Source organism: Chanos chanos, chromosome 6 (genome assembly GCF_902362185.1).
Source record: "Chanos chanos chromosome 6, fChaCha1.1, whole genome shotgun sequence".
Taxonomy (NCBI): domain Eukaryota; kingdom Metazoa; phylum Chordata; class Actinopteri; order Gonorynchiformes; family Chanidae; genus Chanos; species Chanos chanos.
This window is the reverse complement of record NC_044500.1, coordinates 40,690,160-40,709,954: the sequence shown is the minus strand read 5'-3', so window position 1 is coordinate 40,709,954 and position 19,795 is coordinate 40,690,160. Positions and strand designations below refer to the sequence as shown.

Here is a 19,795-nt window from a genome sequence, read left to right as displayed (position 1 = left end):
TAGATTATTGTGATAAAGTTGATGATGACAGATGATAGGGGTGATTTTTTTTAATAAACACTTTGATTCAAATAATAGGCTGATGATCATTGTGATTGTAATGATGAAAATGGGGAAGATGTTGAATAGACTCATGATTATGCGATAATAAAGACGTTGATGTTCATAATGATGGTTATGAGGATGATGATGATGAGGAGTGCGAGGAGGACGATGATGAGGATGATGATAACGACAATGACGATTGGTAACAGTCATGATGATGATGGTGTTGAGCATGCTCTTGATGACATTGCTAATCACTTTGCTGATAGTTCTATTGATTATGAGGTAGATGTGGGTATGAAGGATGACAATGATGTGTGCAGTGTTGATTATAATAATTACAAAAACATGTTATGTTTCCATGGTCGCTCTGGTAGTCTTTGGGCTTTTTTGCTCTATAAGGTTTGAAAGATTCTGTCATATCATTATGCTCACAAGCAAAACCACTGACCCATTTTCGCGATGAGCACAAATGTCAGCAGTTGCATCATTTTCAGGCTGTTACACACGATGCCCTTACCCAGCCAGGCTGAACGGACTGTTGCCCGAGCGCGGCTGCCTGCTCACCTGCGTTTGCTTGGTTCCATCTGTCAGTGTTACCTGTGTCTTATCAGAGGGGATGTGCTGCTTGCCTGTGAGCCCCCCGCACATGCTTCCTGCTGCCGCTGAGAAGGGAAAGGGAGATAAAAGCACACACATTTAGCTTGGCTGAAAGATAAGTCATGGAATCCCTCAGACATTTTCTGTGGAAATAAAAAAGAAAGCTGTTATGGCACCTTGATAACACAGGGCAGCAGACCACAGCCCAGTGAACTGGGGCAGGATGAAAGACCTCTTAGTGAACTTAGAGCCAAGGCTACATTGCAGACCAGTGCCATCTAAAAGCAGAACACAATATATCAAGGTGAACTGGAGAACCACAGATGTTTGAATGAATCAGATTTGTATTGAATAAAATCATTTAAATTACTTTTATATGAATGGTTGCACTGAAATGTTATATTGACTGTAAAATCTTATGAGGCAACTGCAACCATACACTGAGGAAACACTTTTTCATTCACACTGATTAAGTGTTGTCCCCCCCGGTTACCCTTTTCCATGGACATGTTTTTGTGTCATGGAACAATGACTATGACATATCTGACGAAAAACAAATCACAGTGGAATTATTGGCAATGAAATAGCAATGTAACACTTTATAACATGGCAAATACAAGATGATGAAGCAATGAAATGAAATGTGTGCCGTACATTTGTGGCAATGTGGGTCAGTTGTACTTTGTAATTTCAGTACAGTGTCAAGCAAATTAGTGTATCCAAGACAATTATGTTGTGTGTGACTGCACAGCAAAGCACAGCTGAGAGCTTAAGATCCCCATGTTGCCCACAGAGACACTGATTAACATTGACTGCTCAGACATTACAGCCTGAGGAGAAGTGTGCGTTTATGTGTGTATCTGTGCGTGTGTGTGCGTGTGTCTGTGTGTGTTGTGGAGGGGTGGGGGTATGTGTGTGAATATGTGTAAGTGTGCGTAAGTGTGTGTAAGTGTGTGTATGTGTGTGTGTGTGTGTGCATGTGTGTGTGAATGTGTGTATGTGTGCATGTATGCGTGCCTGTATGTATGTGTGTGTGCGTAATGTGCGTCTGTGTGTATGTCTGTGTGTGCGTGTGTGTGCTCGCGCATGTGTGTGTGTGTGTGGGGAGAGGGGTAATGTCTGTCTGTGTGTATGTCTCTGGGTATGTGCATGTGTGTGTGTGTGTGTGTGTGTGTGTGTGTGTGTGTGTGTGTGTGAAATAAAGAGAACAAGGGAGAGCTAGAACACTTTTGAAAATGATTTACCTTGTTTCTTACCACTCACAAAAAGCACATGTTGAAATTTCCTGTAATTGGTCCATTGTGCTGCTTAGGGATCCCCTTCATGCTTGCTGTTTTATGGGCTATTGTGTTTTTCCATGCAGGAAATACCAGGGCAATATATAATTTAACCCTACATACTGTGTGTGTGTGTGGGGGGGGGGACTTATTAGCTTGATTATTATGATTAACAGGTATGTAAACCTACTTTCGTCCTTAAAGGAGAATAGTGGTTGCTGCCAGGAAGTCGTTTGGTGCTGATTCAGGGATTTATTTGCAGACTTGTTCATCCCCTATAATTTCTGTCTCATTTTGTTTGTGCATATATAGCCTTGGTATTAGTTTGTACTACAACTGTACACATATGCTTTTCATTTCATGTCATTTTATTAACTCCCTCCATTTTCAGAATGTTTATTAAAAGCATTTTTTCCACATAGAGAGAAAATCAGAGAGAAAGAGAGAGAAAGAGAATGAGAGATGGTTGGGTGGAGAGATACAAAAAGGGGTGGGGAAGTGTTGACAGCATCAAGCTTTGTGTAGACTCTCTTACCAGATGGCACATTTGGCTATTCGTGACTTGCAGTCGATGGCATTTTGCAATATGGCATAACACCCTAGCATTGTGATTACCATTGTAAATATAACTGCATTTGTTATGTCATTTTCACAGATGCCCTTTCCAACTTGATTTACCTTAGCAGATTTTGCTCGTTCTCTGGCTGGCGTAGTAAGACATGGCAGCATGCCTACAATTAGGTAGCTAGAATGAGAGAGAGAGAGAGAGAGAGAGAGAGAGAGGAGTGAAAAGTGAACATATAAGGTCTGTGTACAAAGAAAAGGTATAGAGGCAGAAGGATATGAAAAGGAAGACAAAGGCGTACTGAGTAAATGAAAACGTGTGTTGCATGCAGTACAGGTGGTGTGTGGATTGTGTATTGGGCAGGTATCCACGCTTCAGAGAAAAGAACGGGGGGTTGGGGGAATGGGGGTTTCCCCTCATTTCCCGCTCTACATGTTTACACACAGAACCCCATGTGGAAAAAAAAAACCCCCAAAACACCACAATGGGCTAGGATCTTCTGTATTCAATTTGGGTCATGCAGCCTTCTGTGTGTTCGTATTTCCACGGCTGATTAAATGCAATTCTGTTGTGCGGTTAAGACTCAGGGACTGATTGTGAGCTGTGGGAATGGTAGATTCCATCTCCCTCCTCTTCTCTTGGGTTTGTGCAGAGCAACCCTTGTTATACTTGGAGTGATTTGTTAGGGACCAAAGGTAGCAGCTGTTGTGTTTTTTGATTGTTATAGCCCATGCCAGTTACTTCCGTCCTTGGCACTCTCTACTCAGCAAAGCCATATGGTGGTGTTTAAGGACGCTGAGGAAATGCACCAGCTTTGCTCTGAAATCAGCTGCATTGTGTTTGTGTTCTACTCTGCAAGATGCTTTGGGACAGATTTACTAAGCCTGTGTGCCGCTGCCAAATGTGCACCTGTTTTATTCCTCATGAGGGATTAAAAAGCAAGAAACCAAAGAAGTCAAAACATCACATTAATTTACTTTAATCCTGCTTTTATTAAAAAATTCGCACCCATGTTTCATTTCATTTCATTTTTTTTTTTGGCATGCTGATTTTATGTTTTTAGGATATTTGGCTCAAATTTCAGTTTAGTTTTTTTTTTTTTTTTTTTTACTTGTATTCATTTATAATGACAGATGTGGCCAAAACAGTAATCCTGCATAGAAAGGTGTTATCTGAGATAAATGTATCATTCTGCAGAATGTACATTTCACAGTGTGTTACAGCTCAATATATCAGATCTTCTCCTGTGTCTGTTTAGTCACTGTATGTCTGAACTGATCTCACACCTTTACCTGGACTACTGATCCATCAGTAGTACCTCCAATACTTGAGCACTTATGTTGTCTTTATTATCAGGTGCTTTCAGGCATGAGGGGCCTAATATACTGTGGCTACCCCTTTATTATTGCTGTCTTGTAGCTTTTTTGCTCTGTAGAACTTGATAGCTCTGCATTACTACACTGTAAGAACAAAATCTCATAAAAATGTTGTGCCTTCATCATCATCATCATCATCATCATCGTCATCACCACCACCATCATCATCATCACCACCACCACCACCATCATCATCATCATCATCATCGCCATTGTTCTTCTTCTTCTTCTTCTTCTTCTTCTATGCATAAATGGCCCATTAACAAGTGCAATTCTTGTTCAGGTCAAAGCAGTAAATGCTTTATAAATGAAATATCAGCTCTTACGTGATTACATGTCTGTATTGTGAGTGTGTGCATAAGAGAGAGAGAGAGAAAGAGAGAGAGAGAGAGAGAGAGAGAGAGAGAGAGAGAGAGAGAGAGAGATGATGATGATGATGATAATAGATAGATAGATAGATAGATAGATAGATAGATAGACAAACTAAGAAGCTCACCTCAAATTTGATCTGATCTACTATGTATATATGGCCTTGAAAGAGAACTACGGCTCAAAAATTGATGGTAGTAATTACACAAAGTGAAGAACCACATGCAGTGAAGAGAAGAGGAGAAGCTGCGACTATATGTTCCCACCTTCACTCTAATCAGAATAGAGCCCTGACATTTCATCTGTCTTATTACTTATTCCCCTCAGCTTCTGCACTTTCAGGGAGCTGCCGGGTCCTGCCCCCTCCCACTATTCTTTCTTTAGTCACTTAAGCCTCATTACGGCGCGTTGGAGAAATGCACGGACGTGCTTTGGCTGCAACATGGTCTTTCGGCTTCAAACCTCAATGAGTGTTGAATTATAGAAAAGCTGGTATTGCACCCATGGTACATTATTTTTCATCAGAGAAGTGGAGGTCACGATGACTTTCCCGTATTCACCAAAGCATGCTGATAGATCTGATATGTGGACTCGATATTGCAAATGGCAAAAAAGACTAAATATTGACATCATTTCAGTAGTCGAACTGCAGTACTTGGCACAAAAAGTGCTTCATCAGCCAAAACCGCATTACATATTGTTAACCTGAAAAATGAGAATATGCCAAAAAAAAAAAAAAAGGGAAGCTACTGCTTCAAAAAAAAAAAAAAGGAAAAAAAAAAAAAAGCTCTGTCCAAAATCTTTTTCCTGGCTTTTCAGGTTTATGGGTTCCCATACCACACTGCACCATACTTAACCATGCCCCTCCGCTGCTTCACTGCACCATTTAATAGCACATGTCATGCTACTTTGTGCAACCACATGAAACTTCTCTCTGCTGGTTCTAGTGTAAATGACATCAGTAAGTGTGTTCCATTTCCTCTATTCTGTTTAAAAAAAAAAAAAAAATCCCCTGAGTGCGTGGAATATAAACTCAATGGAATGGCACAGAATGGGAGTCTGCAATTCCAGATGGAATCCGCTCTGATTCCGGCTCCCCATACAGGAAGCTTTGTGTAAGACTGTGTGCCACCAATGGCAGAATTCAGAAACAGACAGAAGGACTATGCATATGGACAGAAGAGACTGCCTGCTGAACCATCAGGCATGGTTTAAATGGTCTCATCTCCCATTAATTCGTTATGTTTGGATGGGATTCTGTGAAAGTCAGCGAAAAGTGATCCACATGCAGTGGCCCTTGTCCTCCTCTTGCTCCAAGACACAAATGAATTTTGAGCGCTGAACACAGATTTGTTCATTTAACAACAAGCCCTACAGGTCCTCTTGATTAAAGATGACATTCATTTAAAAGTCACAGTTAATAAAAGCAGCCTTTGCATGTCCTAATTTCGATGGACTCTCTCTTAAGGTACCAGTGTCAGCCTCTGGCCTTCGTTTGCTCATTTTTTCTTCTTTACAGCATTTGACCTACTTCTGTCTCAGCTGCATTGTAAACAGATCTACTAATTGCCTTCATTTATTCATTCGGAAGTCAAGTTCTGTTGGGTTGGCGTTCCCCCAGCTCATTCATGTGTAATGTTGGACAATTTCACTCTCCCCTTGATAATGCGCTTGTACCGCGCAGATTTGTAGCCGACGCCCAAGACAAAGGGATGTGAACTGGCTGTGCGTATCAGAGTTGATTAAAAGACAAAGAGGCTGAGGGGGAGGCCACATCCCGTGTTACAGCTTGACTTATGTGATGGCACCCTGCTATATCCCTGATCCCAGATCAGAATCCCTGTGGGAATCTACAGAAGATTTTTTTTTTTTTTCCCGAAAGCTTGTATTTACGTTCTGAATGGACATTGTATGATGGTGAATGGATGTAGGTAAGGAGCAAAGATGATAGGGGGCCAGGAACATTTAGCACATAGAATCCACAGCTTGTTATTTATATACTATTGATATAACAGGCCAAAATATCAGACCTTTTTCTAAAATCTTTAATGCATAATCAGGAATTCTTCTGTGCTCTAGTAGCACTCTCTAAAAACTCAATTAGATATTTTTCAAATACTCAGCATAAAGCACCATTAACATGTACACAAAAGAACTCGAACAACCAGCCTTTTCACTTTCAGTAATGTTGTTATGATATATACAGCCGTAATGTACATCAACCTCCGGCGAAATGTTTGTTTAAACACGTCACGGCCTTAATGGTCTCAGCACAAGATGGAATTATACAGAGCCCAGAGGCCTAATGATTCATTTGAATTTATAATGCTATGTGGCCTCTTGCAAAATTACACTAAGTTTCAAGTTTCATTCACAATAGTTCCTTCTGTCTCTTATACTCTCCTGCTGACACTTGTCTGTGTTCATACAGCATTATTATCTGCCTCAGTGCTGTACAAAAAAAATTCTGGTCCACACATTAGAAGTGTCGTGTCATTTGTCGCCCTTTTTGAGGTGAACCATGAAACTGTTAGCCGTGTTTGAAAGCAGACATAAATTTACAAACACCCAGTGAAACAAGATTCGTTGATATATTTTCCTGTCCCTGAGCTCACCTTTCCACCCACTTTACACAATGCTTAATCTTCTTAATGGAGAAGGTTGTGTCCGTCGAACAGAAATGCATATGAGGGAAACTTATGAAGTATGAACTGACCGCCTTTTTTTTTTTTTACCCTCAGCCAGAGCCCTTAGGTTTTTAGCTCTCTGAGCATGAGTCATGTCTGGACAGTAGTAGCAGCATGCCTGGCTCTGGATGCAGGGAGTTTGGGGAAGATGGGGTTTGTGTGTGTGTGTGTGTGTGTGTGTGTGTGTGTCAGCGTATGTGTAGGGGAGGGGGCTTCTGCTGCAGCGAGTCTACTGCCTCAGTAATCTCAGGCAAACACAAAGCGGCATGACTGCACGCCTCAGACGTGACTAAAGCAGTCAGGGGAAAAGCAGTTGTGGTCTGTTTCTTCCTCTGAGTTTCACAGCTGTGGGTCCCTGTAGGACAGGGGGTTGTTTTTCACCAAACATCTAGTATTAACCTCTGCAGTACTTTGTGAACAGTGCTGAGCTGAGAATCTTTTTAGAATAATGCAGCACTGGTCACCCTCCTCTTATTTTTACAAACCCTCCCCACAAAAAAAAAAAACAAGAAACAAAAAAACCCAAATATAGTAGACGTGTGAAATCAAACAAATGCCCAACCTCGTTTTAAGAGTTTTAATGTCTCTCTGAGCCTCTGTCTGTATGTTACACAGACATTCAATATCCTGTCTGTCCATCAGTTGGGCAAGTCTTTCTGTCTGAACTACATTAAGCAGATAATGGTTGATATAGAGGGTTTCCAATTAACTGGACTGGCACTTAATTGATTTTCTCATAATTAGCAGCCTGGAGTGGTAAAGCTTGAAAAGAGGTTCAATATGAATTGTAAAGAGTGTGTGCTGTTCTCCCAATATAGGACATGTTTGTGAGAAATGATTGGTTTTGGGTCTTTGTGTACTTTGGCAGTTTTTTTTTTCTGGAGATTGTAGCATGTCGATATGTATATGTTCGGCTTAATGCTTATTTAGTGATTTTTACTCCTGTTGTTTCTCCAGTTATTCTTAAGCAAAGTGGTTATGACCTTGGGAGAGAATATGATCGGCTGCTCCTTTAGACATTTAGACGCTATCATCACTTAAGACAGTTGTTGGTGATTCTTAGCGTCACGATGCTGCAAAATAATGATCTTTCTGTTGATGAAGAGAGGTGCAGCCACAATGTAAATGAGAAGTGACTGATATGATTTATCAGAATGGATGTGTCCTAAACTATGAGAAATGAGCCCTAAACTCTGGGCTGTGGGTGATTAGTCTCACCTGATGTGATAAACTGAGACTTTGACTTTGTAACGGACACTGAACTGAACACAGAATGACAATGATTACAGACAGTCCCATTTATTTAAACAACTGCTTAGTTGCGTACTTGTGCACACAGAAGAACCACATTGTTATGGCAAGAGGTCATTTGACAGCATTACAGTGAAATACGGTGAAACAAGGTGCCTTTATTTTTCATAAATTATTCTATTATTGTACAGTTATTTTTACAACTCTCCTTTTCTAATTTGGTTGTAATAATGGAAAAAATTCATTTGCCCATTGAAAAGACAAAGGTGAGCAGGAGAAATAAGCTTCTCTATTTCAGATTCTCAACTATGATATATTCAAGAAAAAAAGAAACTAAAACAAGAAAAAAAAACAGGGAGCTGTCTTCATGGAGGTAAGCCCATCTGCCCAGAATAGATCTTGACATGCAGAGGCAGCTGAACACAGACATTATGGAGCTGATTTGACTTGCTGCCACCAAAGAATCCCTATGGTACTTTTCTCTCATCTTTTCTTGATACAAAAGTCAGAAGATTCCATCTTATTCTCTTAACTTCCTCGATATGAGCTGTCTCTTTGTCTTCCTCTCAAAAGAGGCACTGGCCACCCCTCCTCCCTTCCCCCAGGTGTTTGATCTGTGCAGCCCAATAACTTCTGGCACGTAAGAACACATACTGTGGTCTGTTTGGCTATCCAATAATATACACTCTGGAAACTAGCCAATTTGATGCTATTTCAAACAATTTCTACTGCTCAGCAACAATAGCTAGTGATTAAAACAACACACTGAAAAGCCAGAGTATGGATGTATGAAATTATTAGGGGTTTCAAATGATTAAATGATCAAAAAAAGTGTTAACCGCCAGAATATATCATGTTAAATTTATCAAATTTGGCCCTAATCAAAAATGTTTCCATTTAACGAGCCCTGTATTAGGTTATAGTTGTAGTATTCTAATTAAAAAGGAAAAGAATATGTAAGCAATTTATTTTAGTTTCTTTCTTGTATTGCTTATTGCGCTCTGCATGTCATGCCCCAGTCTGCCTTGTCTCAGTAGTATCATCAGTTTGCTGTTTATGCTTTTAAAAGGGATTTTGAAATCCTGTTTTGCAGTGATTCTTTTTTTTATTGGTTTTATCCTGAGTTTTTTATGATGAAAATTTCTGTTTAGCTGTGTCTCACAGACGGATCCATGATGGATCACATGACTTGCTAGTTCTTTAACAGGAGTTTGGTCGGAGAAAATACAGCTCAGAAAAACTGTAAGAGTTTATGAGTCTTGTAAAGAACATGTGCTGCCGTTTATTGTCAGAGTTTTGTGTTGCATCTCTGTTTGTAAAAGAAAAACTGACATGAAAAACAATTGTGTTCCAATGCAACTTGCTAAAACTGTTTAAAAAGCGATGAATTATGTTAAGCATTTTGTTTTAATATCCAAAGTTCGTGCTTTGATTTTGACAAAGCACAGAGGGAAAGAGTGGAAGGTTTGTGTTGTAAATGATGCCATAAGAGGAAAAGGATGGAGATAATTTGGGGAGAATGGCACAGACAGCATGAACTACACAGCAGCATGTACAGACACACAGAAGTACACTACCTGACCTACAGATTTAGAGAGTGGCTAGAATAGTAGATTGAGAATTTCCACTACACAACACTGCATTTTTCATATGAGACATCCTGTTAGCTCCACCAAGGAGCAAAGCCATCACCACTGCAGGGACACAAACCAAATTCCTTTCCTGTATTAAATCGGAAGTAACCAAGTGCAACTACGTGGCATTTTGACAGGTTGTGTCTGGTGAAAGAGGCAAGGCAGATAGAGAAACCGGGTTGGGGGAATGTCTTACGGCTAAGACTGCAGAGCGGGTATGACTCAAACAAAGAAGCAAGGCACAGACAGATGTGGGCTGGTGATTTACAGAGCTGTTCCCAGCGCATGGCAGTTTTACAGCCTGTCTAATGGACTGGGATGAAGTGACTGCATGTATGAAGCCACCAGTTTTACCTCACCCTCCATCAATGTCCCTTACCCTAGATTAATACAACCCAATATAAAAAGGAGCTCTAAGCAGGGTGTCATTTGACCCCACAGTCAGAGATTGTACACATTGAAACAAATGAACCGATCGGTGAAAGGGAAGGACGTGATGGTTCAAAATTTTTTAAAAAGAGTTTTAAATAGATGTATCTTATGAAAAGTAGGATCTTAATCAGTGTAATATGCTCCTCTTATATTGCTTTATGTGTTTTCCATTTTATTTTCCTTAAACTTCTTTTCCATTCTGAGGAACTTAATCATTCTTGATTTTAAAGGAGGTTTCAACCTTCCACTCTGCCACCTAACCATCCATCCTCAGCACTCCTTAAGCTTCTGAATTGTTTGTCCTCTGCATAATATATCTACATAAAATATGCAAATGAAATTAAAGAGCAAAGTGAAGGGGTTGTAGAAGCCCGACTCTGAATCCCTAATGACATTTCACCATTTTGAAAAAAAAAAAAAGAAAAAAAAAAAAGCGTGATTAATTTAGGAACATCATTTGCACTGGAAAGTGATTAATTCCTAGAGGATTGGACCTTTTATGGGAATAAGAGAGAATAGAGGGATGAACAGAGAGACAGAAATGTTGAGGCATAATTAATAAATTCAGATTCTGTTTAATAAGCAGCTTTTTATAAAAAGTGGGAAGCAGCCTCAGATTGTTCTTACTTTATGGTAGTTATGTTACACAGACCACCCTTACAGTCACAGAGGGATTAAAAGCTCTGTCCATGATGTGGAGGAGAGGGGCACTCTTCCCTCCCTCTCTCTCTCTCTCTCTCTCTCTCTCTAATTCAGACAATGTATTGATTGGATTGGGGAGAGAGGACTGTGCTGCTCTTATTAAGTGATTACATGTGTCACACAGCCTCCCTGATGTATGTTTTGGTGCACAAAGCTGGAGTAGGTGAAAGGAGAGGAGAGGAATGAAGAGGAGAGGAAGGAGAGAGTAAACAAATAAAAGAAAAGGAACGGCAAGGAGAGGAAAGGAAAGTACAGGGGTTGTGAATTCTCCAGCTGAATCCATTCTTCAGCTCTTCCTTCTCCTGTGTAGCTTTGTCAAGACTGATGTTAAATTTCCCATCAGCCATGCTCACGCTCAATCTACCACTGTATATCTAGGGCATTGGGATAAAGGCATTTTTCCCTCTTGTCTACACAAGGCAAGTGTTCACTGCACAGCAATGTGTTAAATACAGTATGTCTGCCGTGACTCGTAATTCTCTTCTATGTTTCCTTTCTTTCAGGACCATGTGATTCTACTGAGGAGTATCTATACTCCAACTTTACCTTTAAAATTACAGGGGAGGACGGTACGCTGCTCTTTTGCTCGCTGACAGTTTGTAAGGACCATTTGCACTGATTTGGCGTCTCAAGGAATGGAAGGTCATTTAGATAAGAGACATACCTTACATTACCATCCAAAGGCAATATTTTGGTCTCTTGTGTGTTGTTGGCTGACGCAGTCATCCATCTCATTGAGCATGAGCTCTGGACAAACCCTGAACAGCTTCCACGCAGAAAGGAAAGAATGGGCTCTGAACCACTTAACAGTTCACCAGATCACAGGCGTAGTGTATGTTGGTGGAGTCAACCGAATTTACAAGCTTTCGCCCAACCTGATACCACTGGTGTCCCACAATACTGGTCCAGAATTGGACAACCAGGCATGCTATCCACCACTCATTGTGCAGCCCTGCTCTGAGCCATTGGCTTCCACCAATAATGTCAACAAGCTGCTCCTGATAGACTACTCCCAGAACCGCTTGCTGGCCTGCGGGAGTCTTTATCAGGGTGTTTGCAAGCTGCTACGGTTAGATGACCTTTTCATTCTGGTTGAGCCCTCACACAAAAAGGAGCACTACTTCTCCAGTGTTAACCAGACAGGAGGTATGTATGGAGTCATTGTATCCTCCAGAGGTAGAGATGGTACCCTGTTCATTGGGACAGCAGTCGGTGGGAAACAGGACTACTTCCCTACCATCTCCAGCCGAAAGTTACCTCGCGACCCTGAGTCGTCAGCTATGCTGGATTATGAGCTGCACACTGATTTTGTCTCATCACTTATAAAGATCCCTTCTGACACTCTGGCTCTAGTGTCCCATTTTGACATTTACTATATCTATGGCTTCGCCAGCGGCAACTTTGTTTACTTCTTGACTGTACAGCCTGAGACACCAGAGAATGGTATGGCAGGTAGCGGTTCACCTGGTGACCTCTTCTACACTTCCCGAATTGTGCGCCTCTGCAAGGGGGACAACAAGTTCCATTCGTATGTGTCTCTTCCGGTGGGATGTGTCCATAATGGTGTGGAGTACCGTTTGCTCCAGGCTGCCTACCTCTCTAAAGCCGGGCCAGTCCTTGCTGCCTCACTCAACATCAGCTCCCAGGAAGATGTGCTGTTTGCTGTGTTCTCTAAAGGCCAAAAGCAGTATCACCGTCCCCCTGATGACTCAGCCCTCTGCATATTCACCATCCGGGACATCAACAGTCGAATAAAGGAGCGCCTGCAGTCCTGCTACCAGGGAGAGGGTAACCTGGAGCTGCACTGGCTGCTGGGGAAAGATGTCCAGTGCACCAAAGCAGTAAGAGCATTATACATCACTCACTATATTATTTAATGGCCCTGCCACTGACCTTACACAAGGTGTTATGGGCGGGTCATTACACAAGGCCTTGAACACAGTGCTGTGCCTCTCAGGGCAGATGTTCTATTTTGCCAATATTACTTCTTGAGTAGCAGTTGGAAAATTTGTTTTTGGTGCTTAGTGTGTTTCTGCATTTTTAAATAAACTGGGTGGACTCTGCTCTTGGTTGGTGTTAATGACTTGGTTCATCCCGTTTTATATCACCAATGGAGGTCTCTAATAATTGCTTTTTGTCAGAATCGCTGAAATGTCAGAAAGCACCGTGATCTCGTTAGTTTTACTAATTTTAATAAGAGGAGATTAATGCAGCGAGATGAATTATAATGCCAAAGCCGAAGGATGAGAAAAGAGCCCGCAGCGCAAAACCCCACAACGCAGCTCTATGCGGCTTTGATATCATTCAGTCGGCTAGCTGCCCACATTGCTCTGCTTTGAAACCTGTTTGTCCATTCAGGATGAGTACAGAGCATGACTGAAAGAGACCTAACATTGATCTTCACTGTACCTCCTCAAGGAAAACTGAACTCTCGTTACATCCATTTGTGTTATGTGATTGTATGTGGCCTCTTGTGAGCGTGTGTCTCAGATTAGGGTCACAAAAATAGCTATCACTAACAAAGATCCCTATTGTTAGAACACTGGCCGCCACACATTATCACTTTGTTCTACCTTCAAAGATAAAGAGAGAGGAAACAGATAGAGATAGGTCGGGAGGAGAGAGTATCGCGAAGCAGAGAGCGAGAGAGGAAGACTACTGTTTTGTCACAATTATGCAATTCCCCTATGCTATCTCTCATCTTTGCAGATGCTTTGTTATGTAATTTTCCTGTCATCTGTCCACTTTTTCTTAGAGGTTAAATCGTTACAATTAGTGACAGAGACCCGCCAGGAATCATGAAAGCATTACTGTCTTTCTCTGAAGACTGAGATTTATCCTCTTGCATACAAAGCATTACTCTTATTGTTGTGCAGTACCTTATGGATTTAAGGACATTTTTATAGAATGACCAATAGTGCTACTATTACTACTTTTACTACTATATATTAAAATAGTGCTATACACAGCCTATCAACACATATTTAAACTGACCACAGTTTCAGTGTTGTTAAATTTTAAAAAGAGACTTTTTGTCCTTTCTTGGGTCAAGCTGAGTGAAGCAGGACTGTTGTTGAAGTACGTTTTGTACAGCTGATGTAGTATACATTGTTGTAGAAAATAAAGATTACAACACTGCATCTGCAGGAACTAACGCATCGTATAAGGAATGCAATCGGGTTGCCAGAATTTTAAGTGTTCCAAGATCTTCATTTTGTTTAGTACACTAGTTGAATCACCAGAGATTTGTTGTTGGACCACAGTCTGCTCTTTGTCCAACAAGCCCTGCATTGTCATGCCTTAAAACAATCTAAGGCAAAGTTTCACTGACCAGGTGGAAAGGATTAAACTGTATCCTTAAGCAGCAAGATGATGTTTTGCAAAGCCTGTTTGACTGCAGTATTGGTCATCTATCACTGTAAATGCCTTTGGAAAAACCATAAAAGTAATATTCTCGCATGAATGGAAATTCTAACTGTACGATGACATTTCCATTGTGTTTGAATCACTATCTGAAATGTTTAGTTTACTCAGATAGAACCAGGCATACATTGATGCAGACTGTTAGGATATTTCTCTGGTAAAAGCACAAAAAGTCTCTTTTAAGAATTTCCTATATTTTCTATGACTTGCTCTCTCTTCATGTCACTTCAGTACCAGAAGGCAAATTTTTACTGTGTATAGTTCACTTGTGTATGTACATTATACACACAGACTGTACATAATAAGCGATATATGAACATGAAAAGTCATACATTTTCATCTGCTTACTAACATGTTATGATGTTATCTGTTGAAAAATTCTAAAGGGGTAGTTACAAGGGAACTATAAGGGTACGTGCACATTTAAGTGTCAATTGCTAGTTTTATTAACATGATAAGAGGCCTTATTTCCTGAAATAACAGGAAGTATAGGAAAATGTCATTCGTTTCTGTTCCTTTCACATAAACTTGTTGTGATTTTCAGTGTCTGCTATGCTATGTGTTTGTCAATTCTTTTCTCCTCTCCAAAGCCTGTTCCCATTGATGACCATTTCTGTGGGCTAGACATAAACCAGCCCTTGGGTGGATCTGAGTTAGTGGCTGGTCGTACCATCTACACTGAGACTACGGCTCGCTTGACCTCAGTAGCTTCCTACACTTACAATGGCTATTGTGTGACATTCTTGGGAACCCGAACTGGGCAACTGAAAAAGGTGAGTTTACACAATTACTTCTCAGGCTGTCCCCTTTGCATTTTAAGCCAGTATGTGGGTTGAACGAGACCAAGGTTTTTTTTTTTTTGTTTGTGAAAGCTTTCAAAAGCCACTTGTTGAGTTTGGTGGAAAAATTTATATCAAAGTTTGGCTTGATAGTTTCAGAACCATCCACTTATCAAAATGTGCGGTTGATTGTTCTGGATGCTGTTTTTTTAAGGTACTGTAAAAACATTGTGCTTCTAGTGAGCTGTTTGTTAGTTCTTGCTTCATGTAGAGGTGTGGGCTTTATTACTGTCATGTTACATCACCTGATCTGTGTTGGCAGCAGCAGGAATGGTTGGGTGGGGAATTAGCACAGGAAGGAGGGGAATATATTAAGCTGCTGGAGTAAGCCCTCAGGGATCTCTTCCTTTGAAACTTCTTATGTAGGTGACAGCAATAAAACTGATTCTCAAAAATAAATAAATAACTCAGAGATATCATGAATCAAGCAGCTGACCTATGGATTTTTTACCTTTTATTCTGTGCCAACTAGACATATATGGGACTATCTGCTACACTATCTAGCTTGAGAACTTGTATCAGTTATTTGCTGTGTTCTCAGATCTTCACTCCAGCCTTTGGACCAAAGCATTTAGTTTAGCTGTTATCTCCCTTGCTTTTCTGTCACCTTTATTTTGGCCAAAGGGCTAGAGTGGCTTGATTCCAAAGCAATGGTCCACACACACAGGGTCAGACAGCAAAGCGCATCTGGAGCAGAGGGTTTCAGCACCACTGCAGGCAGCTGCTCCGTTGGCTAATTTATCCCATTTCACTCAATCACTGCCAGGGCAGCTTGGGCTCCCAGGCTGCTTCTCTCTGGAGAGCAGCTTTTAATCTCCAGCCGTTAACATCCTCCACTCTGGCCCAGTCTGCTGCCTTCCTGTAGGCTGGGGAGGGGGCTGGGGGAAGAGGGGTTATCAAGGTGATAGAAAACGAAACACATGCATTATTTCTGTGGAAAGTAAAGACAAGCTCATGAATGTTGTTGTGCATATACAATATACTGCTGTGACATTCAAAAGAATACTGTTTTCCATAGTCATTCCCAAAGGCAATATAACTTCTAAGGTAAGTTCAGACATAGAGAATATATATTGCCACATACTCATGATCAAAAAATTAAATGAGAGACGGGTTATAAGATTTGTATTCCCTTTCTACTCTCGTGTGAGAAAACACTGTTTAGGGTCCCACTCATTTGTGCTAATTGAATCCCTGCAGCGACTGCCACTCTGGTGGTGTTGATACAGAGCCAGTGGAAGGCTGATTATTCAGTGTTTTCTGATCAGGTCCACAGCAGCCTAATGAGAGTCCGTGTGAGAATGAGACCCCTAGCTAGAGCTCATTAGCACTTGAATGTCTACATATAGTCTGTCTCTGCTGGCAGTGCGATATTGACAATGTGTGGAGAAGCAGAGTTTCAAAGGGGTGCATTTTACAGTGTGCTCTTTCTGTCTCCCTCTCTCTGTCTCTGTCTCTGTCTGTCTGTCTTTCTCTCTCTCTCTCTCTCTCTCTCCCTCTCCCTCTCTCTCTCTCTCTCACACACACACACACACACACACAATGTACCACACATTCACACAGGTAGACATCCAGCAGAGTATCTGATAGCAAAAGCAATGCTTTGCACCAGCGTGGGACAGTGAGAAATTGACAGCTGTTTTGTGTGTATGTGTCAGAGTGTGTGTGTGTGTGTGGGTGTGGGTGTGTGGGTGTGTGTGCGTGCACGCTTGTGTGAGTGTGTGAACTAATATTGTGGCTGGATAGACCGCATGTGCACTCTAAACTAATTTTCAGATTTGTGCTGTTGTATTTCTTATCTCTGCACAGAGTGATGTCTTGCTGACTCAAAGATCAGGGAAGTTTCTATCAATTATTGCTCTAAGGGCAGCACAGACAACAGAGAACATCAAAGTCAGTGGCTCTGGAAGATCAGTTCATCTATCACCTATGACATTTGCAATAACCACCACTCTTATGTTTCATAGAAGAAAGCCATAAAACTGTCACTTTACAGAGTCACTTAGTTTGTTGCTCAGAGTCTGAAACAAAAGGGACAAAGAGAGGAAATTTGTGTGGCAGGTTAACTCTATAATTGTTCTCCATGTTGGTGAGCAGCCCTCACCAGAATAAATGCAATTATAAAAAACAATTAAAATACTGCGTTTTTGCAAATAATTGCCGCACTTTAGTTGTTAATGAGTGTAAAATAGCTCTTTGCAGCACCAGGAAATTTTACACTGGAAGACAATTGAAACAAACATACTGTGAAAGCAGCACAGTCAGGCAGCAGTTAATATAAAGATACGATATATTGTTTCTCTTCGAGGACAAATTAACTGAATTCTGGGCTGTATGAAAGCACAGACTAAAAGCCACTGTGCTTTTGGTTAACAAGATTTGTGTTTGTTTATCTGATAAAAGAGAGAAACAGAGAGAGAGAGGGAAAATGCATCATATGCAGAAGGAGTATTAGGGACTCCAGGGAGTTAACTGCTTTATCTGTCTAATGGAGGCTGCGTTGAGCAGGGGTACATGACCATGAAAGCCATTAGAGGATCCTCTGTGTGAACAGAGCAGTGCTAAAGCACACTAAGCACACTGTCAGGTCAATGGATGGGGTCACTGTGTCACAAGGATCATCAGCGTTCCCTTGGATTTTGCTACTGTCATGAAGGCCAGCTCCGCTTCACAGTGATACCTGGGTCAGACAGACAGGATCCGTTTGGATACCTATGTAATAAAAAAATATTCATATCACAAAGGTGTCGTTATCCATAGAAATAGTCATAAATGATTGCAATAGGGAACGTGTGCATTGAAAAGGATATGTGACTTTTAATGGCATTGTTGTGTTGTTCTCACAGGTTTAGAGTGATAGAGTTGGCTGAGGTCACTACTCCATTCATGTGCTGCACTCACAGCAGGAGAGGGATGGGAACAGCTGGATTTGTTTGTGAAAGTGTTGCAGATTTAAGCTATGGTAGGATTACTGAACAGAGGAGATGAGGGATGTCACATAGACAGATCATCATGTTATATAATTTTGAATGGTATAGTAGACGCCATGTACATGCTGTGAGGACAAAAAAACAAAACAAAACAAAAAAATATTTTTATATATATATATATATATATATATATATATATATATATATATATATATATTTTTTTTTTTTTTTTAATATATATATATACACGCGCACGCGCCCACACACACACACACATACATTTACATATGTCTGTGTATGTGTGTGTGTGTGTGTGTGTGTGTGTGTATACTGTGTATTTTCCCCACAACATCCTCACAAGGTCCTCAGGTTCTATATAACTATTTTACTGCTGTTCAGATGGAATTTTGAACTGAAAATATCCTACTGAAACACTATACTGGGCATACTAAGCATTGGAACTAGCATATTAAAGAGTAGATTGTATGTTAGTAGATGTCATTTCACAGATTTACAGATGCAAATCAGCCAGAGTAACACAGTAGTCCTTATTGAACATTTCTGTGAATTAGCTGAAAAGTGTTCCCCATAAGACTGTATTATCTTACAGTGCATACATCTGAATACATTATACATTCCCTACATTTATCAACAGATTCTCTACTATTATTACTGCTAGTACTACTACTGGTAGTACCGCTAGTAGTGCTAATAGTACTACTACTACTATGAATACTTGATAACGATAAATAATAATAATAACTATGAATATTCTTCAGTCATGTGAAAATGTTCAAAAGTTTAAAGCCTGCTAAATCCAAAGTGAGATCTGTCACAGCTGTGCATACTGTAGCACTCTCTCTGAATCATTAACTGTCTGTGGAGATGTCTGTCAGTTACGGAGATCAACCATTTGTCTCTTGTCAGATGTCCTGCTTGGAGAAGACGAGGGATTGCTCCCGTCTCCACTGTCATCTCTAGCCTCATAAATCTCACAGGCTAAAATGAGATAAAATAAAGTCAAAACTGTCTTACAGAAATTTATCTGCCCCCGCTCTTGCACACCATGTAGCCCCAGACTAACCTCACTCCACGTCAGAGCTAACTACCTGCTTTTTATGGAACACTCCAAGAATGTCTGAGAAAATGTCCTGTTAGTTCTGGTTATCTGATTCTCAAAGATAACACAAAAGGAAAATATTATCACTGGATTATGGCATTTATTACACTGAGGGTATAGTATGTAATATTGTAATATCATTGTACATATTCTAAAATTATGTATTATTATATAACACTAATGTAATATTAAGTAATAAAATTAATAATTTAAAAGTAAATTTGAAAGTAAGTATTTAAAGTGTCTAATGGCTTTGTAATCATAATCATTAACTTTTCACCCAGAGTTTTTTATGTGAGGAGAGACATGACTGTGATGAACAACTGTGAGGTTCTTCTGTATATGACCCCTTTCATTCCTCTGCTGGGATCAGTGAGATCTCTTGTGTTTCAGTTCAGACTCTCTGGCAGAAGGTCACACAGTGAAAATAAAACCTCCTTACTCGCGGTGGGAGCCCTGCAGCCACACTGCTATTAGTCTGAGGGAATGTTACTGGTGTCATACTTGTTTACTGTGTGTTGGATCTAATAGTGTTGCCTCAGGAT

At 40.6% G+C, this 19,795-nt stretch overlaps 1 protein-coding gene across 1 annotated transcript in view; it reads left to right on the top strand.

Annotated features, from left to right (window-relative positions):
- Nucleotides 1–1,880: 1,880 nt before the first annotated feature.
- LOC115815419 (plexin-A2-like) overlaps nt 1,881–19,795 on the top strand; it is a 51,817-nt gene continuing 33,902 nt past the window's right edge. Inside the window, exons 1-4 of the mRNA XM_030778372.1 lie at nt 1,881–2,019; nt 11,442–11,533; nt 11,661–12,779; nt 14,952–15,134. Coding sequence (XP_030634232.1) covers nt 1,881–2,019; nt 11,442–11,533; nt 11,661–12,779; nt 14,952–15,134 — 1,533 coding nt within the window. The remainder of the gene's footprint in view (nt 2,020–11,441; nt 11,534–11,660; nt 12,780–14,951; nt 15,135–19,795) is intronic.